General features: G+C 41.3%; 1 protein-coding gene across 10 annotated transcripts in view; it reads right to left on the bottom strand.

Moving 5' to 3' along the window:
- Positions 1-7,795: 7,795 nt before the first annotated feature.
- LOC135476256 (uncharacterized) overlaps positions 7,796-21,207 on the bottom strand; it is a 66,075-nt gene continuing 52,663 nt past the window's right edge. For 7 of the 10 annotated variants that reach the window (XM_064756220.1, XM_064756221.1, XM_064756222.1 and 4 more), the window contains one exon: positions 7,796-11,596. In XM_064756220.1, the coding sequence (XP_064612290.1) occupies positions 9,501-11,596 (2,096 nt within the window). In that variant the 3' untranslated portion in view covers positions 7,796-9,500. Of the gene's footprint in view, positions 11,597-16,168; positions 16,258-20,790; positions 20,906-21,207 lie in introns of those variants that run through there. The other 3 variants (XM_064756218.1, XM_064756225.1, XM_064756228.1) reach the window with 3 other exon arrangements.

Here is a 21,207-nt window from a genome sequence, read left to right as displayed (position 1 = left end):
AACTCCTATCACCACATGCACATTCTGTAAAGTACCTAGCCTAGTGCCTCGATAGTACCTGGCTCCAGTTAATTACTTATTCCCTATTTTCTAACCTCACTCTGCTACAATAATCGAGTATGGAATATAGTATAAGTAAGACAAGAAAGTATGGAAATGCACTCTAAACCCACTCCTCTGACTTATTCAATCTCTTATAGTTTAATTATTCCGGATTTTCAGGGGTCAAAAGGCAACCCAGTCATCACTCAATAGGTTAAAAAGATACCCTCAACTAATAAATTTTAAATTCATTCTGCCACCATATAGCCACTTCCAATCAACTCGTTTATTCATTTATTTAATTGGTACTTCACGCCGTACTCAAGAATCTACAGGTAACCCACGCATATATGCGGGACCTCAAATGAACTCTTATTTAATTCATATGTATTGGAGTGTGAAATAGCTATTAGCCTGTGTGACTTAATTCCATACTGGGCATCTATTGCTTCCGCAATACATCAAGAATGCTTGTTGAGAAAGTGATAATTTATAATGTGTATTAGAAAGTTCTTAAACATGTAAATAGTGCAGTTGACACAGCCTATATGAAGCCACAGTTAGATGAATAGAAGACTTCTTATGTGTAAGCAGTAAGGTATAAAAATGCTACGGCAGGGATGCTACGGCCCATAGCCCCATGGCTAGGTTAGGATTAAGGGGACAAAATGTAGTGATGTTACTTTGACTGATGTTAGTCAATTGTGTAGAACACCTCAGAGTACCTTGTTGTCATCACAAAAGTTCGAAGATATGGATTCATGCGCATGCGCTTAGGTAATCAGATGCCTGGCTATAAAAACAGGTTCGGAAGATAGTATGAGTTTTTCGTTCCACTGTGTTAGGCACACTGCGGGATCCACGTAAACAGTCGTGTCATGAAGACACCCTGAAAACAAACTTGACTGTCGTGTGACATAAGCTGTGCGTCTTTGTTCAGGCGGCTGACTTTGTACCTCCCCGCCCCCCTTTCCTAACGGACAATGACACCGGCTTCATCGACATCTGGGTGATGGGGAAATGGGTGTAAGTGTAAGTCAAAGACAAAATCTGGCGATGAAATTAGTACGTATGTGTGGCAGGAATTATTTATTTTATTTATTTATTTATTTATTTATTTTATTTGATTGGTGTTTTACGCCGTGCTCAAGAATATTTCACTTATACGACGGCGGCCAGTATTATGGTGTAAGGAAACCGGGCAGAGCCCGGGGGAAACCCACGACCATCCGCAGGTTATTAGCTGCAATGAAAATAATTACAAGTAACCATGCTGTTTATATATTTGAATGGGATTCCATTGTGCTCTCGAGGGCATTACGCTTATATGACGTTGGTCATCTAGGAATCCACCGCATCTCACGTGATAGCCTTCTAACAAACGAGTGAAGGCAAATGCCTGTCAGCAAATTTAATCCATGGTATGACATGACTTCAACGGTTCCAAAACAGTAATACAGTAAGTCTTATTAACGAAATTAACGCCTAAAACGGGCCAATAATTTTTGCCCAATTTTCGCTAAAATTTCTGGTATTACGTGACGAGAAAATAGTAAAGTATGATCAATACAATACGCCATGAGGAAAACTTATTCTAAACTCCTTTAGTTCCGGCGTGTATGTTTGGAAACGATTACATGTGTTCGGGCAAAAACTAGTTTATGTCGAATTTTGTTTGAAGGCTATGTAAGAGAAAGATATTGAGAGTGTCCCTTCGTGTTTCTTTTTAATATCTACACAGTATCCTAAGTATTTTCGAATCACTGTGGTTTCCTCAGGCCCATGAAGTATCAACAATTATTCCAGCAATATTTGGCTCACAATGTTCACATTCCTGGGAAACGTTTTGCTTGGATAATGTTCTTGCAGTTAATTATTATTTTTGCAACATCCAGGTTAAGGTGTTTTTGGTTATCACCTGCCTCATGCGCGGACATAGACACTATAACATATTATAGGAAACAACTGATATGAAGCACCCTGTAAAGGGGTGAAAATAAAGGAAAATTTTTTACTCGTATCTTCTATTTATTTATTTGATCGGTGTTTTACGCCGTACTCACGAATATTTCACTTATAAGACGGCGGCCAGCATTATGGTGGGTGAAAACCGGGCAGAGCCCGGGGGAAACCCACGACCATCCGCAGGTTGCTGGCAGACCTTCCCATGTACGGCCGGAGAGGAAGCCAGCATGAGCTGGACTTGAACTCACTGCGAACGCATTGGTGAGAGACTCCTGGGTCATTACGCTGCGTTAGCGCGCTAACCAACAGAGCCACGAAGGCCCCTACTCGTATCTTCATTGACTGAAAAGTTCACTTTATCTTTTACTGACATGGTGCTCGATGGCACTGACGTTTGTCATGGCATTAAATAAGGCCTCATTTATTAATAGCCATTACCTATTACTGAATTCTAGATGTACACACATGCCCAGAGCAGACAGTTACAGTTGACCTGTTTATAAATGTTTTTGATTGCTGCACGTACCTGGCTGTGCGGGTGCAAAACTTCACCTGCCCCACAGTTTACCAATAACACAGATTATAAATAACCTTAACACAAGCAGGGTAAACGAGGGTCGGTGGACATGTCAACTTTCTTACCCTGTTTTATATTACTTGTTCAAGTGTGAGGAAGTTTTTTCCGTAAAGAGATTGTTCTTTTCATGAAAACGCCAAGAAAGGAGCTAGCAGACGACAAGTGGAACCCATGGGTGACATGCCGCCTTGATCCATACACAACTCCAATTGTAAATACATTCGCATCGATGTAGCTACCTGTGAAGTAATCACAAACCTGTAGCTGATTAAGAAGGGACAATGGCAATTAGTTTTGGTTTAGTTCTGACCGTCTGGAAATAAAACAACTGACGAACAGCCTAAAAGACAGGACCAAACATGCAAACTGCAGCTCCCTGGCGATGAGTGTGTTTCTTAGTTCTTTGTTGGTCTGTGTTATACGCCGTTTTGCGGAATTAGCCTTGGTATACAAGTGTCTGTTTCGACGCATAGATCAGATTCGCATTTAGCTGCGAATAACAACTCTGCATGATGCAAAAAACTACAACATCGGCAGTAAAACTATAGAAGCGACAACAGTGCAATAGGTAGCTAATGGTCACACGTAACAGGTGATACACGGCTTTTTATCACTTCACCTGAATTAGGTTTAGGGGTCTCCCCTAAGCCTAATGCCAACTCTGGCTGGCTTCCAGTCCGGTCACACGTGAAAAGGTCTCCTAGCATCCTGCGCATGGTTGTGGGGGGTTTCCCTGGATTCTGTGCGGTTTCCTCCCACCATAATACTGGATGGCGTCGTATAAGTGAAATATTCTTGACTACGGCGTAAAACACCAATCAGTCAAATAAATACATCATTCAGGGTTACGAGGACGACGATGTTGTTCTTCATGTTAGAGACATGTCTGGATTGTGGAGAGCATTTTTTAATGGACCATGTTAAAACTTGTTCGCCGTTAACTGACGTTGAGCATATGAGGAAAGGATATGCTGGTCGCCTCAGTAGATTATTTATGTTATTTATTTGATTGGTGTTTTACCCCGTACTGAAGAATATTTCACTTATACGATGGCGGCCAGCATTATGGTGGGTGGAAACCGGGCACAGCACGGGGGAAACCCACGGCCATCCGCAGGTTGCTGCAAGACCTTCCCACTTACAGTCAGTAGATTATGCTACTGAGAATATAGGCGGGGCGTTAAATCGGGACGTTCTAGTTTCACAGTACCCGAAATATGTAAATATTAAGAGCGGTATGATATCAGGAGACAGCCCGATGTGGCATGACCGAATTACTTGTCGACAACAACCACAAAATCCGTAAACAAACGAACAAAACACACAACGTTCGATGCTCTCGTCGAGTCTACATGTCATGGTTGTTAGCTCCCTTTGCATTTTACTTGAAACGCATGCCTGTGTAACTGTCTGCCAAGAGATTAGGAGCCAACATGCACTCGGACTTGATACGGAACCATACACACCTATTTCAGTACATGTGCCGATACAATTAACTAGGTCGAATTGCACTGTGTGAGAAAAACGCACTAAGGCGTTTCACAAAAACGTTGCACGTTGCACAACTCTGTCTCTGATGTAAGCTAGCGTGAGTCATTGGACACCTGAAGTAGCGTGTGATGAGTCTGTTGGCTTTGTTCCTGTTTGAATTAACTCACTTTATTTAGTTGTTGTGCATAAACCTTGCTTTAACAGCAGACATGTTGTAAATCTGTACACCAACCGCCAACGATAACAGGAATTTCAATGCGGATGATCACGTGATCATTTCTACATCCAAATCAGCAGTGATATCGAGTCTCCAAACAACGATCTAATTTAACATAAAAACGCCTGACGATGGCTCAATTTGGATTCAATGAATCTCGCGTTGCTACGACATAGTATGTAGCATTGTTTGACAATATCTATCTGTTAGTGTTTGATTTGATTTTGGTAATGGTCCGTTTGAAATGCACCCGGACACAACCGACTTCAACATGAAGTGTAAGAAAGGAATAAACACACGTTAGCTGATTAATTGAATTACATTGTTACATAGACCATAGTGCCTATTTTTAGCTAATGTTGGGTTCACTAGAAATTTTTAGGATTAGCCCTCCCTGGTCGATGTGAGTTCAAGTCCAGCTAATGCTGGCTTTCTCTCCGGCTCAACCTGGAAAGATCTGCCAGCACCCTGTGGGTTTCCTCCAGGCTCCGTCCGGTTCTTCCTACCATACTGTGTAAGGGAAAATATTTATGAGTACGACGTAAAACACCGATCAAATAAATAAATAAATAAATAAATGTTTTTCAATTAATACATATTCCGTCCTTTTAAAAGATAAACTCGACAGTTTCTTTTTACTTAAAACAATACCATTTAACACATCGGTTTCATGTATTAGTGTATTAAGTGAAGTGTTCCTGTGCACAGCGTTAAATACGAATAGCCCATAAATAAGAAAAGAACACAAACCATTATGCGTTCTTGGTAAAACGTTTTGTTGTATTGTATACGGCAGTGTATTATCTCTGCAAGGCAGATGCACCTACAATAGCTGTTTTCACCCGGTACATTCGGTACGGTACATTTAGTATACCAAAATTAATATGTTGTGTGTTAAACGTATTGTGATTTATGTCCTATAAGCACATGTTTTAGACAGCTGTTATTTTAATCCATATGCTCAATAAAACAATGAACCACGTCGATCATCTGTTATACAGATCTGTTTATGCACATCTACGGTGATGCGAACCGTGCGGTAATGATATGCAATGGGAACGTGCACTCACAGTGCACTTTGTCTAGACAGACTTGTTTCAAAAATGGATAGATTTAGTTGATTAGGGAGAACAACAGACGACTGGATGAGATATTCAGATCAGCGCTGATGGATGTATGTTCCGAGCCCTGTGAGCGCACACAAGGTGTGTACATAATATAAGCGATTGCTATAAACAGCCATTAACGAATTTGTACCATTCCTTTAACATTAGAACCACCGTTCTTGTCATATCAGAGATATTGAATAATTGTTGCATGTATGTATTCTAGGGGTTTTACGTCGTACCGAACTATTTTCAGTCACATGACGACGAAGTAGCATTGGGTGTGTGCGTTTATATATTGTCTTCCTGTGGCAGGACGAGCCCATGCCGCCAAAGTGCTGAAGCATCACACCGAGTACACCAGGTACGCAACCCTCTGAGTCACATTATACTGACACCAGGCCATCTAGTCCTGTTTCCTTGCTCTAAGGCCGCTAGGAATACATAATGCTTTTAGAATATTCTTCTATGGCATGTCCTACAGTGAAGTCGACATGTTTGAGGTCGACATATTCAAATACATTTCTAGAGACTTATCGTAGACTAAGCTAAGAGGTTGCAGCCATGGTCATGGTTGTTACATCTGATTTTCTCAAATCGTCGTTTTGGAAATAGGCCTTGTGATTATTGACCTGGAATGTCCATCTCCGTTGACGGCTGGTATATCTGCCTGTTTCGACCCACATATTCATATTTATTCTGGTTTGAGATTTCATCCCTTAACACAGCGGTATATGTTTGTCAAATAAAACCCTGAATGTAAAACGGCGTACTAAAATCTCTGAATTTCCCTCGTTTGAAATTTGCATGAATTTGCGTGTGTAGTTTCATTTGAATGCTGCGTACACTCGCACCTCGGGGCGAGGAGAGGCTCGCGGCGAAATAAACTGGAGTCAAGATTTCGTTCTTAGGGGTTCAGCATCTTTGGAAAGGTGACATTTACGAACTTACGCCATTCTGGTATTTCACAGTCTCATAATATTACTAAAGAGGTACAACAAAGAGCCAAACCAGAGCAGCGACGACCTTGTGATAGCTACCAACTGGTGACACCTAAGTTGTGAAATACGGCAACTTGTCAATCTACCTGGTTTTATTCTAACTCTCATGTAAGTGCTTAAATATCACAGAGAACATCACAGTTTTGTCTGATTGCTTTTTTTATTCAAAAGAAATCTGTGTATAAATATTCATTATAAGGATAATGATCTCAGCTGGTCTCACAACAAATTTGATTTCTTTTCAGAATTTATACAAATTGACAATCTGTATACCAATAAGCGAATGGTCAGTCACAGATAACGCCCCCAGTATCACATATTCAACCTGTAAAGAGAGTATTTACAAAACCGTCCGCAATGACGTCATTTTAGGGCCGATATATGGGCTTAACAAACGAATATAACTAAGGTTAAAAACGTTTTCAGCTTAATTCTTGATATACATAGCTTCCATCTAGAAGTCATATATACATATCTAACTTCTACATATATACAATACAGAATGTAGGATAACAATTTACAGGCCGTACATGTACAGTTTTTCGAAACTCGTCCTGAACGAGTGTTAAGACTTTTTTTGTACAGATCAGTAGCCTTGTGCCAATGAGGTCACGGGTTCGAATCCACCTCTTACCTTATCGGCTGCAGCTTTGTGTCAGTGAGTTTATTACTTAGAATGGTGAGGTGCAAGGTTTCCCCCCGTCGTACGCTCAGTTCCCGCAATCCAGATACCCAGCCGCCGTCACATAAATCAAATATTCATGAGTCTACAGCTTATGACGATACAACATGTTTTTTAATCTTATTGATTTTTTTTGCTGTTTTAGATACTACATCTATGGATGGATCAAACCATATGCCCCCCAGAGGAAATAAACCGCCTGACGTAAATCCACACGGGATTCTAACACGCACTCTCACTGATCAGGAATTTGTCTTTTCAGCGCCTTCGGCCACTATGCCAGCGTAGTTGCATCCACATCACTGCTATTAATATTACATACCATAATGTACAATATGACGAATACATAGTACCTGACACGATCTCAACTGTAACTTCCCCACCAGGCACAATTTTTAAGAACCTGATACCCCGTAATGGTCAAGCTGAATTATGAATAATATTAAGTGTGAAACATATGGCAGCAAAAAACGAACGATGCAAGCTCTAAACGAAGTCTAGCATACGTGTACTATATTGCGTCCCTATACAGCACACATAACTAAGTTGTCAACAGAGACATAATATATATATATATATATATATATATATATATATATATATATATATACATATATATATATATATATATATATATATATATATATATATATATATATATATATATATATATATATATATATATATATATATATATATATATATATATATACATACATATGCTTAACTGCAACATGAGCACAAAGGCATTATGACAAGAGCTGTATTGTGTGTACAAGTATATTATCACATCCCGGGGATCAGATCGCCTTCACGATAGTTTTGGAAGTATAATGATTTAGGCTAAGTATACTGTAACTCAACATTCACCCGCAATCAATCCTAGCCAATTATAACAATAATTGCTTGTGTTGTTTGCAAAGTAATTACTTCTTATTGCGTTTAAAAACACCAGTAATTGACGATTCTTATTTGTAAAGGAAATATATATATATAGCACAAAATAGTACTGTTTTGAACTGGGTCATCCTGATAAAGTATTCCTTATGAAATTTGTATTGAATAGAGTTATTTGTAAATGCACAAGTTTGTTGCTGTTTTGTGCAAGGTTAAGTGATGAAACACTTTATACACTTTATAGTATAAAGGGTACTTTATACTGCCAATGTATGATTGTAAAATAAAGCCCCGTTATGTTCTACTAAGTCAAGGTATCCCCACGTAAACGTAACAAAGGTTTCACAAGCTTTCGATCCACATGCCAAGATCATTATCTCGACTTTATAATGATCCCGGCATGTGGATTGAAAGCTTGTGAAACGTTTGTTACATTTACGTGGTGATGCCTTCACTTCATTATTATTATTGAACCCATGCAAAACTATGAGTCTTAAGCAGATAATAACTCTTATCAGGTTTTCTCGTTCCAAGAGCTGACGAAAGCAATAAGCTTACTCCCAGATAAAACTTCCAGATTCTGTGGAATGAAATTCTCGTCATATGAACTTCTCACAAGAGAATTTTAACATAAATTCAATCCGTTTAACGAAGATGGAGCAGTCATCCAGGAAAGAACTCAAGCACGAGGCTCTCGTAGGGGTTTTTCTAGGTTTTGTGGTTATCAATATTGTTAATGGAGAGTACATGGAACACAAAGCAAACGCTGTCTGAACTGTTATATTGTTCACGTCTACGACGCCGCCTTGTGGTCCAAGCTTAATTTGGCATTCAGGCAGACATACCAGTTTGAATCCTGCTCGCCAAAGGAGCAGTTTGAATCCTGCTCACCAACACAGTAGTCTGAATCCTGCTCGCCAACACAGCAGTTTGAGTCTCCATCGCTTGCCAGCACACCAGTTTGAACCCTGTTTGCCAGCACACACCAGTTTAAATCCCGCTCACCCTTAGACCGAGCAGGCAATTCATAGGTTACACGGCTGTGGTACGTCACATTATGCTACAACAGGACCACGTTGGATACTACTCAGATAGTGGCACGTGTCTGAGAGGGAACCGGCTCTGTATGCTTTGTGAACAATCCATAACAGGCACCAAGTTACAGTCGATTTACCACAGTTTAGGTGTTCTTTCACACTCTCTGTTCCGTGGATGATGTATATCTGTACGGAATCTGTTTCAGCGACAGCGTACAACAAATGATCAGTCTACACAGAGACACACATTTATCACATTTGCACATTGTCAGAATCACACCCTGCTGTCACAAAAACGATGGTGACACACTCTACCTGCGCTCATTAACAATGGAGGCCATCTGACAAAGTTCACTATAGCGCTTTCATGATTTATAGGAACGTCCGAAATGATGTCAAGGGTAGTATCCGAAATAATTATGGTTAGCACCTCAAAGTTATGGGCAAGTCCCGTGTGAGAGCTATGTTGACCTCATAGGAGTTCATTAAGGATAGTACCCAAGGGACTGCTCAAAGTTCGTGTCCACGTTGGAGTTGGGGCCTATATATATGTTAGACACAAGGGAGGCTATTTCTTTGTCCTTTAGTGACCCAGGAGGCTTGTCCATCTCTCCCGTGGCAGGATCCCGGATGGGCTCCCCCCGGCTCCCGTATCCCTGTCCCCTGTATGGCCCTTCTCTATAGCCCCATTCTTGAGAGTCATTGAACCGGTTTCCCTGATGATGAGGAGGATTGTCGTAAGGCGGTGCTTTGTTGTAGTTGTACGACTGATCCCTGTAGCCCTTCGGTGATGAACCAACGCCCTGGAAAGAATGGTTGCCGGGACCGCCGTGGTTGTACGGGATCTCTTTGTAACCGTGATCTCCATAGTTACCAGAGCTGTTGTTTCGATTGTGGCTTTGTTGTTGGCTGTTGTGTTGATTGTTGTAGTTGTTGTACTGAAACTCGTTGCGGTTGTCGTGGTTGTTTTTCATCGGGTAATCTCCCTTCAGTCGGTAATCGTCGTCGTAGTTGGGGTTGACGGAGAGATTGTTATAGCGGTTAGGATCCTCGCACCGCGGGGACGCTTGGGGACTTGTTTTCCTTAGTGGCACTTTGAATTCCGTGGGAAGCACTTTAACACCGGCCACTAAATGAGGCGGAACTTTGGCAATGGGTCTAGACTTTTCCTCTTGGACCTCGCTGACTGGAGGATCGCTGATACGCTTACCTCTCTCCAGTTCCTGTCTACTCTCTAGGTTAGACATCGATGCCACCGGTCCCCATCCCGGTGAGGACGGCGTTGTCGACGGGTTTCCTTTCGAAATCGGGGACACAGGCTGTGAGTTTCGGTCTGGTTTTGGGGCCGTCCTAGGGATGGGCGATAGCGACCGATTGATCGGTGTGGATAGGTTTCCCCTCCCTCCCACAGGGGATCTGCCGCCCAGCGCTGAGTCGTCCGGAGAATAACGTTGCCCGTAGCCCGGGGGGCTCGACACAACCTCTGCGCGTCTGTCATAACCTTCTTGGAACATTGAAAACGGACGTCTGGTTTCGTCGAAGGACAAATTCCCGTTAGGCCTTCTTTTGTCGTCGTCGAAGGAAGTGTTCACGCTCAGGTACTTCCTGTCGTCGAAAGACGTGTTCAGATTGCGGTTCCCGGGATGTCTCAACCTAACGGCGTCTTCACGATCAGGCTGGGTGGGCCTGCCGAAATCATCCACGGTGTTGTGGAATACCGTCACTCCGGACGGCTGCATACTGACCTCGTTGGACAGGTTTGACCTGGTGTCACTTGAGTTCCGGTACTTTTGTCTGTTGTCGGAGTTATAGGCGTCATAGGCGTTCGGCCGGAAGAATTCGTCTCGCAACTCGTAACGCTGACCAGTGGTTTGTTGAGCGGGATGGTCGGTCGGTCTGAAGGCGGGTAATTTGGTTATTTCTACTCCGTTTCCTCCGCTCTGATGATAGGGCAGAGTTTTGGAGCTCTCGTGAACAGAAGCCACTTCTTTACACTGCAGCTGGTTAATGATATCCACGATCTGCACAGCCTCTTTGTGATTGGCCATGACAAACACGTGACAGTCTAAGGCTTTGACACCTAAAGGTCGCCTCATGACGCAGACAAAGAGAGCGGGGTGGCGCTTGTCGGAGAGGTAGTAAAACTTCTTGTCCAGCATTGTGAAAAAGCCGTCAGCGCTTCCACGCCGGTGTTCCTCCAATGGTTCGAAACCGCCTCTCAGCTTTTTGTCGGATCCCCGGCGGGTCACGAAGGTCACAGAATCCTTAAAGTGAATCGAGGACATTTCGTAAAAAACGTGTTTGGCCTGACCACTGCCGGAAGAGTCTTTGAAGATCATGAGAATCCCTTCCGGCCGAACTTTGATGGTTCTCTCCTGAGCTTGGATTTTCGTGTCGCTTTTCCGGATGTTGTTCAGGTAAAGTTCTCGTAGCGGTTTCTGAATGGCGGCCAAGCCCGTGGCCGTTTTGCTCAGCATCAGGCTCCCCAGATATTCCACCTTGAAGGTGTACTCCTCAATCATGTTAGCCGCCATGCCGCCAATCGTGTTGTACTTGCCACCTGCGTCGTAGCGGCTACCGCCTGAAAGTATAATGAACACACGATGTAAATCACAAACAGAAGGACAGCGTGTATCATCGACGTACAAATAACATTAATCGTGAAAACACTAATAATAACAGTTCACAGTCTCAAAATGCACTAATTAGTAAAAGTTTTTCACTACATAGCTTGAACCAGTACAGTGTCAATTTGGTACATGTCATGGATTTTATTTATTTATTTATTTATTTGATTGGTGTTTTACGCCGCAGTAAAGAATATTTCACTTACACGACGGCGACCAGCATTATGGTGGAAGGAAACCGGGTAGAGCCCAGGGGAAACAAACGATCATCCGAGGTTATGGATTCTAGGTTACAGGTCAATCGTTACCAAGAGTTACACTTTTCTTGATATAGCACAGATATTGTCCTATCTGTGAAACATCCAGACAAGTGTAGTCCATAATAACAATAGTAATGTTACGATTAATGAAGCCGGAAATATTCGGGCAGGTATTGTGCAATGGAAGTGCGTTACATGTATATAGCAGAGGTGGCAATACATCCCTGCCACACACGAAACACCTCAGTTAATTAGTGCACAAATTGTGGAGTGATTCGCACCACCAGTCTGACATTCGTTGTGCCTTTGAAAACAGACTGTCATCGTTTACCTGGCTAATGTCATCCATCATTGTTTACGCACAAGTTTCACCGTTTACCCGTAGCGTACGCTTAACACCAGAAATGCTTATTTACATTTAAATTGCGACAAGGGGCGAAACAAACGCCCCAACCAATATAATGAATATGTGTATTCATTCTATGCAAATCCAATAAAACACAAGAGTAATTTTAAAAAATCAATCAAATTGGATACTCTACTGAGCATCAAGACAAATATCGCATGATATGAATCGAGACTCTCTATTCAGGCTGTGTTTCTTTAGGGTTGTAAAGATGGAACCTGTAGTGTCTATATTTTGCCAAGGGACCCTCCCATCAGGCTGTGTTTTCTTTAAGGTTGTAAAGATGGAACTTGTAGTGTCTATATTTTGCAAGTTTTAAAGCAACAAGAAAGTATTTAGCCTCGTCGTGGGACATCTATGGAAACAGCACACCACGTCCAGATTTCAGTCCGAGTGACATTGTTTGCAGTTAAACCCGGCGCGCATATTTCAGTGGTTCTCCAAAAAACGACGTTCATCTCAAACTGTACAATTTGAAATTTTCTGTCAGATACCAAATCTTTTGAAAAAATCGGTAAATTGATGAAATTCTAATACTAAATCGCAGTGATTAATGACTCGGACACGAAATAGATGTTGATAACGTCAGACAGACATTTCGTGCTTTTCTCACCAGTCTCTATAACCTTGGGTAGTCTTTACTTACATATACTTATGCATAAGGTTCAGTCAATAAAACTCAGGTGTGTCTATCGATTGGAAATTGCATTAATCAGCATCAAAGAGACTGCCTCACCCGCCTGGACACTAATCACAACAGGTAGATCATGGAGAAACTGTTTGTGGGCCCTAACTTGGATCACCTGAAAGAATGATCCTTAGACAACTAACGAGTGTCGCGTACATTTATCAACGACACGGTCAATATACTACCCTTCAGTTGCCCAGATGGCCGACTCGTGTCGGCATGACACATCCGCTAATTCTGTGTCAACCAATCGAGTCGCTAAAACCCTAGCACTACGATAAATCTACACCTAAGAAAATTAAAGGGCGCATAAGACAAATTACCAGGGAAATTTGATCATTCCAACATAGACTGCAATCCGAAATAGATCTTTGATCTTTGATACAACTGTCCTAAATACGACACTGGCTATCAAAGAACCGCGTTCAGTTCTTACAGTTTCTGCTTTCACGGTGATTTCCTTACATAGGCCTGAAAATACTTTAGTTTATGATAAGTACCAACAAAGCCGTGATGCCTGAAGTAACGGACGTAGGGGCTTAGAAATGTATCTGCTTTGAGCCTCGTTCTATGTCCACGTGCCTGACGACAATTGGTCACCAAATAACAGGTGCAAGAACACCTGTCCTCATGGACTGATCTGAAGTCGATCTTTCTCACACAAACCTTTCATCATGAATAGCCTTCGCCTTGCCTGTGCCATGGTTAAAGTCAACGATAATCTCTGGGATATTCCGAACGTTGTCTCAAATAGGCCTGCTTATGTCGAACCCTTCAAGACGTAAACCACCGGTAAAAAAAGTTGGCTCTAATTCACTAACACTTCTTCGTCCAGGTGGCTCCAAATGGCTTTTTTTTTCTCTGCTTGAGTAATTTATCCTACCCATGTTCTTAAAAGTCGGGAGTTTAAATGTCAGGTGGCTATGTTGAAATGCCAGCATCTCGTTACCCAAATTTGGTCCGGTCCTGGCAATGCTAAGGGGATCGCAGATAGACGTTAAGTTCACATTGGCGAGAGGGTGACAGGATTACCGCCACCCGTCCGCACCAGAATTCATGACGTCACAGACTCATTAATCTGTTCATCGGCGAGCAGGAAAGTTCACTTATTCATACTGACCCTATTCTCTCCGGTACACGAAAGGTTCTAGCTAAGTACACCTACCATACCTACGACACAGTATACAAGCATACAAGGGCGTACAGAATGTTCTGGGAAATTTTCAGGTAACAATTTTATTCAATACTTGTTTGGTATAAATACGATTGAATAAGACACAGTGAAAAGAACGCACAAAGGCAGTGCATTAAATAAATAATACAAATTGTTGCTAATTAAGGTGGAATGTATGTATGAAAATTCAAGATTGTCTTGGGTATGGTCTATGTCTAACATCAGTATATGTATCTCAGTGGCGTTTTTCCAGTTATCAATTTGGTATTTCGCTGAAATTTCCTTCGTCATCATCTTATTGCAGAACTACATATACCATCATGTTAGTTACGGAAGAAAAAATTCGTAGATTCTCGGTGCTAGGGAGTTTAATAGATTCTGTAACATCTGCTTATTTGGGAGAAACCGAATTGAAATACGATCTGTCAGAGCTATGAGAGATGTTTCAGCTCTCCGTCCCCACAGCCCTGGTATCCAGGGCGACAAATATCACAAGTGGGGAAAACAAGAGCCTTTAACCTCGGTGGTCCTGAGTCAACACAAAAGGTAAACATGTCGCGAAATAATCGCTTACATTCCGTGGAGCCCGTGGGGTCTGAAATTTTCACCTGTTGTTCTGAGTTCACTGTCAGGTGAAATCAAACCCTCCAATAGTCAGGTACGTCAAAGATGCTGGCAGTTTAAAAGGCTATGGTCTCTGTAATGAGAACGACCATGCACAGTTTCACATATTCCGTCACCATTCTTTTTGGCTTTCGGTAGATCAATGACGATTTTTTTCGCCCAGCAGTATACATAAGGGAGATAACCTCGCTTACAAATAGAAAATACACGATTTGGTTGGACGTCATGCTGAAAGTTGTTTCAGTAGCAATATTATCGCTATAATTAATGGAGAGCACCGAGACCACCGTGGGTTTCGAGTTACCAAGACAATAGGCACCTATTGTCGCCAGGAATACATGTCAGATATCCAAACCATTCAAAAGACAGAAAGTGTACATTCCTAAATACCAATAATACTGTTAAGAGTTTGGACAAATTCTGTAATCTTGTGGTGATGTCCATTTCGCTTCATGCGAGGAGTTTATTTTCCGGGTTTTGCCCAAAATATTCCTGATTCAGTGTGTCAACAGAACAGAACGAAATGATCGACACAAAATACAGGCGAAATATATGCAATGTTAATGTTTCGGTGATTAGACACAGAGTTATGTGACGTGACCTGTGAGGCACGTGGACAGAAGACAGCTATGAACACTTCGTTAGAGAAGTCAACAACAGCGTTGTACTGTCAGACATGTGGAATTCTCCGAAAATACTCTGTGTAAGCTGTCCATACAGAATAGCAACATGAGAAGTAACATATCTCGCTTTATAGTGTATCCCACGACCTCCATATGCCAGAATGTGGGTGTAAATATAACCTTCATGCCACCAACGTGAGTGTAAACCCCTTATAACATTCAATAACAACTATTCGGGATGTGCTACATGTCTTACAGGGGGAGTCCATACTAACACGACCGTGGGACCTCACATGAGGTGAAGTCAACCGGGTACATCTTATAGAATCTTCTCTTCTGAACTGGGGGAGAGGAAATCTGATTTTTGAAAGTTATATGGCCTTCTGCACGGGGGAAAGAAGGTGTACGCCCTTTAGAAACGGGAAAAGACAATGTTGTTTCAATCATTACACATTCTTTAGAAGCGGAGAAACAAAGTATTATTTTGATATCTAAACACTGTTTAGATTGGTCCTGTATTGTCTGTATAGTTATTAGGCCTATGATATCAAGAATACGCTGTAACAGCTTCGGATGAAGTTTTTCAGATGCCTTACAACCCGCTCAGAATGTTCCCTCGTAAAACGAGAGAATGCTTATTGCACGCAGAAGAGGAATATCATGTATAGCAGAAGGAACATCATGTATAGCAGAAGGAACATCATGTATAGCAGAAGGAACATCATGTATAGCAGGACAACTTTATACTCACAAGACACGTGAGATGCAAGACACGTGTTCTTCTATAATCCCAGAAACAGGAAATATCTCAAAACTTTTACACCAGATACAGTATTCCGAGGCCGTCCGGAAAACGTCGCATGAGACAGACCATAACAACAGCTATGTAGACAAAAATCCCAAAATTTTTTCGTTCATGTACTCGTTTAACGTTCAATGTACACAAATGGTATGCCGAGAACCTACCATCAAATTAAACGCTACAGGAAACGGAAACTAGCCGTTGCCAGCGAATGGCCACTGTTTAATAATATACTTCCGCATGCCGTAACAAAAGGGTTCAAGTACTTTCGATATGCTTTATAAACTCACCAAATACATGTTAATTAAAGTGTGGATTATAGCAAAATGAGGAAGGCTCATCTGCCTGATGTTTATATCATCATGACCCGTAGTCTACAGAGTGCATCAAATTCTTGCAACCAGATATATGTGCGAGCATAAATTCGCAGCGCCTTGCTGTGTTTTCCTGTCATGCGCTAAACATAGAATTCAACTAATACAGACATTAGTGGTGTGAAAATATAGACGCGACGTCTTAGGTATTTGATAACCGACTCATATCCAGGCATAAACATATAAGCCATATCTGTTCAAACTTTGGCGCTGTTCAGGTATAAAGGTAGGTTACCGGTGACTCACAGACCCGTGTGTCTTATATCATGGGTTAGTCTGACCAAGTTACCTCTCTTATACAGTATGAGACGAAATACAAATATACAGGGACGCAGACGGCGATTTCACAACGTTTACATTATGCACCATACAATCGACAAATGGCATACCTGCTTATACTGGCCTAATAATAATGAAACAGTTTCCGCCGTGAAAGGCTCTTGAGTACGGGACAAAATATGAATCAGATAATAAAATACTGACAAGAAGGTAAGCAAACCTGGACCCGACCATAGGGTAATAATGGGAGTTAGGTGGACAGGGATGGGGGGGGGGGGGGCTTGGGCGGCTAAATAGGTATATCACACAGCGGCATTCCTGTGACGTGGGCACCCGTATGTTAGAGTAATATGTAAACGTGCACGCATATAGGGGTAAGGTATATGGGTGTACAGTATTAGACATGGAAACGCATTACTGTAGTCATTATATAGCGCCAGTCTTAGACATGTAAGCTTCTATGGGTAACAGGCTGCGATGCTATGTCTGTTATAACCCCAGAATAAGAGTCAGTCCATGACAAAGGATGTGAGAATAGTGAGGTTTTGATCATTCTGAAGTAAACATGCCTGCATCTCTCAGAACAGTTTGAAACTTAGCTTGTCGTAGCTCTGTAGTGATAGTGATCACTAAACATCGACATAATCACTGTTTTTACGGTATTTACAGATGCAGTGTTTATTGGTCACAAATCAAACACTTGCTTCCTATAATATGTTTTATTAAACAATATATACATCAAGCCCATTTTTCTACAAATGTATTAGAATATTTTAAATAATCCGTACCTTACTCATTTTTCATATAAATTTGGGTCAGAAAAATGTTTGTTATGTTTCTAAACTGATGTAATTTGTAAACTGAATAACTTGAATGTCAAAACAAAGGCCTAATAACATATCACGTAACGCAGTATGGACATCGACTCAACCCAGACTGGCCTGATTTTCCAAACCAATGAAGAGACAAAGCAGTATACAATCTGAATTGAAACCTGCCTGAGGCTCAACACAATTGTTTGGCCTATTAATTTATTGATTAAACATTGCGGTAAACAATATGCTTAATGAACCAGCATGGCAAATTTGTCCTGACGTGGATTAAATCTGACCCGGGTTTGAAAAGGAGCAGTAAGAGACCCAACGGTCTTTATGTATTACTCCCGCTGTCGTAGTTTTGTCCTTGTTGAAACGCATGAAGGGTTCGTTGATATCAAACAGTATTAAAGGCGTGATTAATTAAAGGATAAACATTCGATTTGTTGCCATAAATGTAAAAATTGTGGTTGGTAGTGAGACCCCAGTTGCTGCTTAGAGATCGGAACGGTCCGAAAAGCACCGGAACTAACTGGAAGATGGGTAAATAGTTCATACGATAATCCAGAAGACTTTAGATATAATGACCACCTTAGTCAATATGGTTTTAGTATTAAATAATGAGACATGGGCATTCCTTTACTGCCATTGAGATAACAACAGACTTATTTGTCTTATAGGCTCGCTTACACTAAAGAACAAGTTACAAAATTACATAACCTGATTGACATATTAATACATTCTGACTTCCAAAAATAAAGTTACCAAGACTTTGAGAGAAGACTGGACAAAACATACACATGTTACTCGTATGCAAGAGAGACGCATTACAGAAAGGGATGTTCTAGCATGATGTGAATCAGACGACACGCAATGCCAGAAAAAACTTTTGATGAGCGTTGACAAACACACATGGGATTCCAAATGACACCAGTAAAAATGGTATTTGCATCGTTTCGTTTGTACATCATTAGACATTAATCCTTAATCTCCAACCGGAAGACAGCTGCGGTTATTTTTACGCTAAGTTTTAATCAATACTGTGTTTTGTTGATATTCCATCCAACTCATGCATTCACATCAAGACACCTTAATAACAATAATTATCTCGCACAACACGGGAATTACAAGGACCGGATGTAAATGTAAAATACGTGCATAGCTCAGTACGATAACATATCAAAGCGATATACATAAAAGCGGGTACAAGGACGAGGACATTTATATATATAGCCATATAGACCATATATATATATATATAGCTGTTATACAGCCTGAAAATCAATATTTCATATATATGCTTGATCGGGGAAGATTAAACTGCCGGCTTTGCCACCGTACATTAATTCAGAGAAATGAACAACAGCTGTTTCAAACTATTCTCGTGTCATGTGTACTCTATATATCGGGTGGGCATAAAAATGGGCCGTGCTTTGACATTCAATATCTCCCAAACCCTCTTACGTCAACTTCTAAAAATTTACACATTCAAAATTCATTATGTCCTAAGTATACAGTCAAAGACGCATGTTCCGAACATTTCAAAATCATGTTCTACCTTGTTTTACTTGAAATGTTTTACTTGAAATGGTGATCCATTGATCCTCCATCTTCTCGGTAGATGGCGCGCAAACGTTTCTTCCATAATCTCCATAAGAGTAATTTTTTTCCAGCAGTGCTTGATGCGTGCTTTTAGTTCATCCTCAGTGAATTTTTCCGTGCGACCCTCATAAACCTTCTCGCTAAGAGAAGTCCACACAGAGTAGTCCATGGGATTGCAGTCGGGGCTCTGAGGTGGCCACTCGTCCTGAGTTATGAATGAAGAAGTCACTTCCTCAAGATGCTGGGATGGCGCGATGTCTTGCTGGAAGACAAAGTCATTTTCTGGGTACAACCGGTGAAAATCAGGGAGAAGGCCACGATCGAGAACTTTCGTGTAATTTTCGGAATTCACCTTAGTCTTTTCGTTATCAATAAAATGTAGGCGGGTTTTTCATCGTTGAAGCCAATTTTCTTCACCTTCTCCATGGAAAACTTATCATCAAGGTTTCTGCAGCGCGTTTTTCTTTCTGTCGAACCGTTTCATCCCTTTTTGAAGTCCGTATTCGCTTGTATGATTTTAATCCCAGTTCTTTTGTCATATTTCTCACAGAAGTCCGAGATACTCCAAGGCTCCTTGCAATCTGTCTCTGCGATTTGTGAGTGCCGGGATTGTCTTCCTGGGAACAAAGTGCCTCTTTCACATACTGAAGATTGTCTTCCGAGCAAACAGTTTTTGGTCGTCCACTGCCTGACTTCCTTTCTAGAGAACCTGTCCTTTCTAACTTTCTGATCACATTGTTAAAGGAACTTTTATTCCAGTTTTTCAGTGGGAATTCCTTCACAATTTTTGCCCCTCTCCAACCCTTTTCAGTGAAACATGTTGCGATCAATTCCTTGTCCGCCGCAAAGAAAACCATCTTCATTCAGCAAAACTTGTGCCTATTTGGTAGAAGGGTTTCTCTGACACTAGAGCCAGACAATTTTTCCAGACGACGCCTGATTGACGCGTGTCACACAGGTGCAGCGCGCGCCATACTCATGACACCTGACAGATGATGCAGTGTGGGTCACCGGAACGTGCGTTTTTGAGGGTATGTTTTCATTTTAACCCTGTGTGCAGACTATTTAAGTTATGACCTTGAAAATTGGTGAGTATATTAACACAAATCATGCCATATGATTGTCTAATGTTTGAAAGGGCGATATGTATATGTGTGTCTCCACAAAACAAACATCAGCCGGACCTCAGTAACATGACATTATCCGCATTAGGAGTTTAAGATTCAAGACGGTATAACCCACTCATCGTCCACGCATCCTGTGATCACTGGAATGCATTGGTGCAACATCACACAATGACAGGAATCAGGAAAGTATTTCTGAAGATTTATGGAAAAGCATATGTATAAAATGGAGCTTACAAAATCCAGTGTTACAAATTAGAAATAGACATTTCCAGACGCACAGCTGATATTTTCACCAAGGTGTCTATCTACAATCGTACTGAGCAAATATGCATGCGATAAAATAGAATAAAAAGCACGTGAGCGTGCATGTATACCATTCGCCAGCCGAAAAAAGACGTTCAGAGTCAATAGTACTCGACTAGTTACATCACTCGAATAAGGCATGTGCCGAAATGGTCAAAATGGCATTAAATGTTCCACCAGATAACATCACCTCAAATCTACATCACATCAAGCTGAAGCAATGGGGTACTCTTGCAACTACTTCCGGCCTACGCAGCCGTTATCAGTTTTCAGTGATATAAGGGAAATATTTTATGCATGACAGCCAATTAAAATTTCAAACCCATCGTCCTTGGATGATTTCCAGGTCGAAAACAAATATTGATATATCTGTAATGCTTTGGTTTCAACTTCCTCACAAAAGCTCCATGCTGATGTAGTTAACCTGGATTCTTCTACATTATACATTATAAATTCCAGGCGTTATTAGGCTGTCCCTCGTCGGGCTT

Source organism: Liolophura sinensis, chromosome 10 (assembly GCF_032854445.1).
Source record: "Liolophura sinensis isolate JHLJ2023 chromosome 10, CUHK_Ljap_v2, whole genome shotgun sequence".
Classification (NCBI taxonomy): Eukaryota; Metazoa; Mollusca; class Polyplacophora; order Chitonida; family Chitonidae; genus Liolophura; species Liolophura sinensis.
Note: the sequence above shows the minus strand (reverse complement) of the source record. Positions and strands in the feature narration are given on the sequence as shown.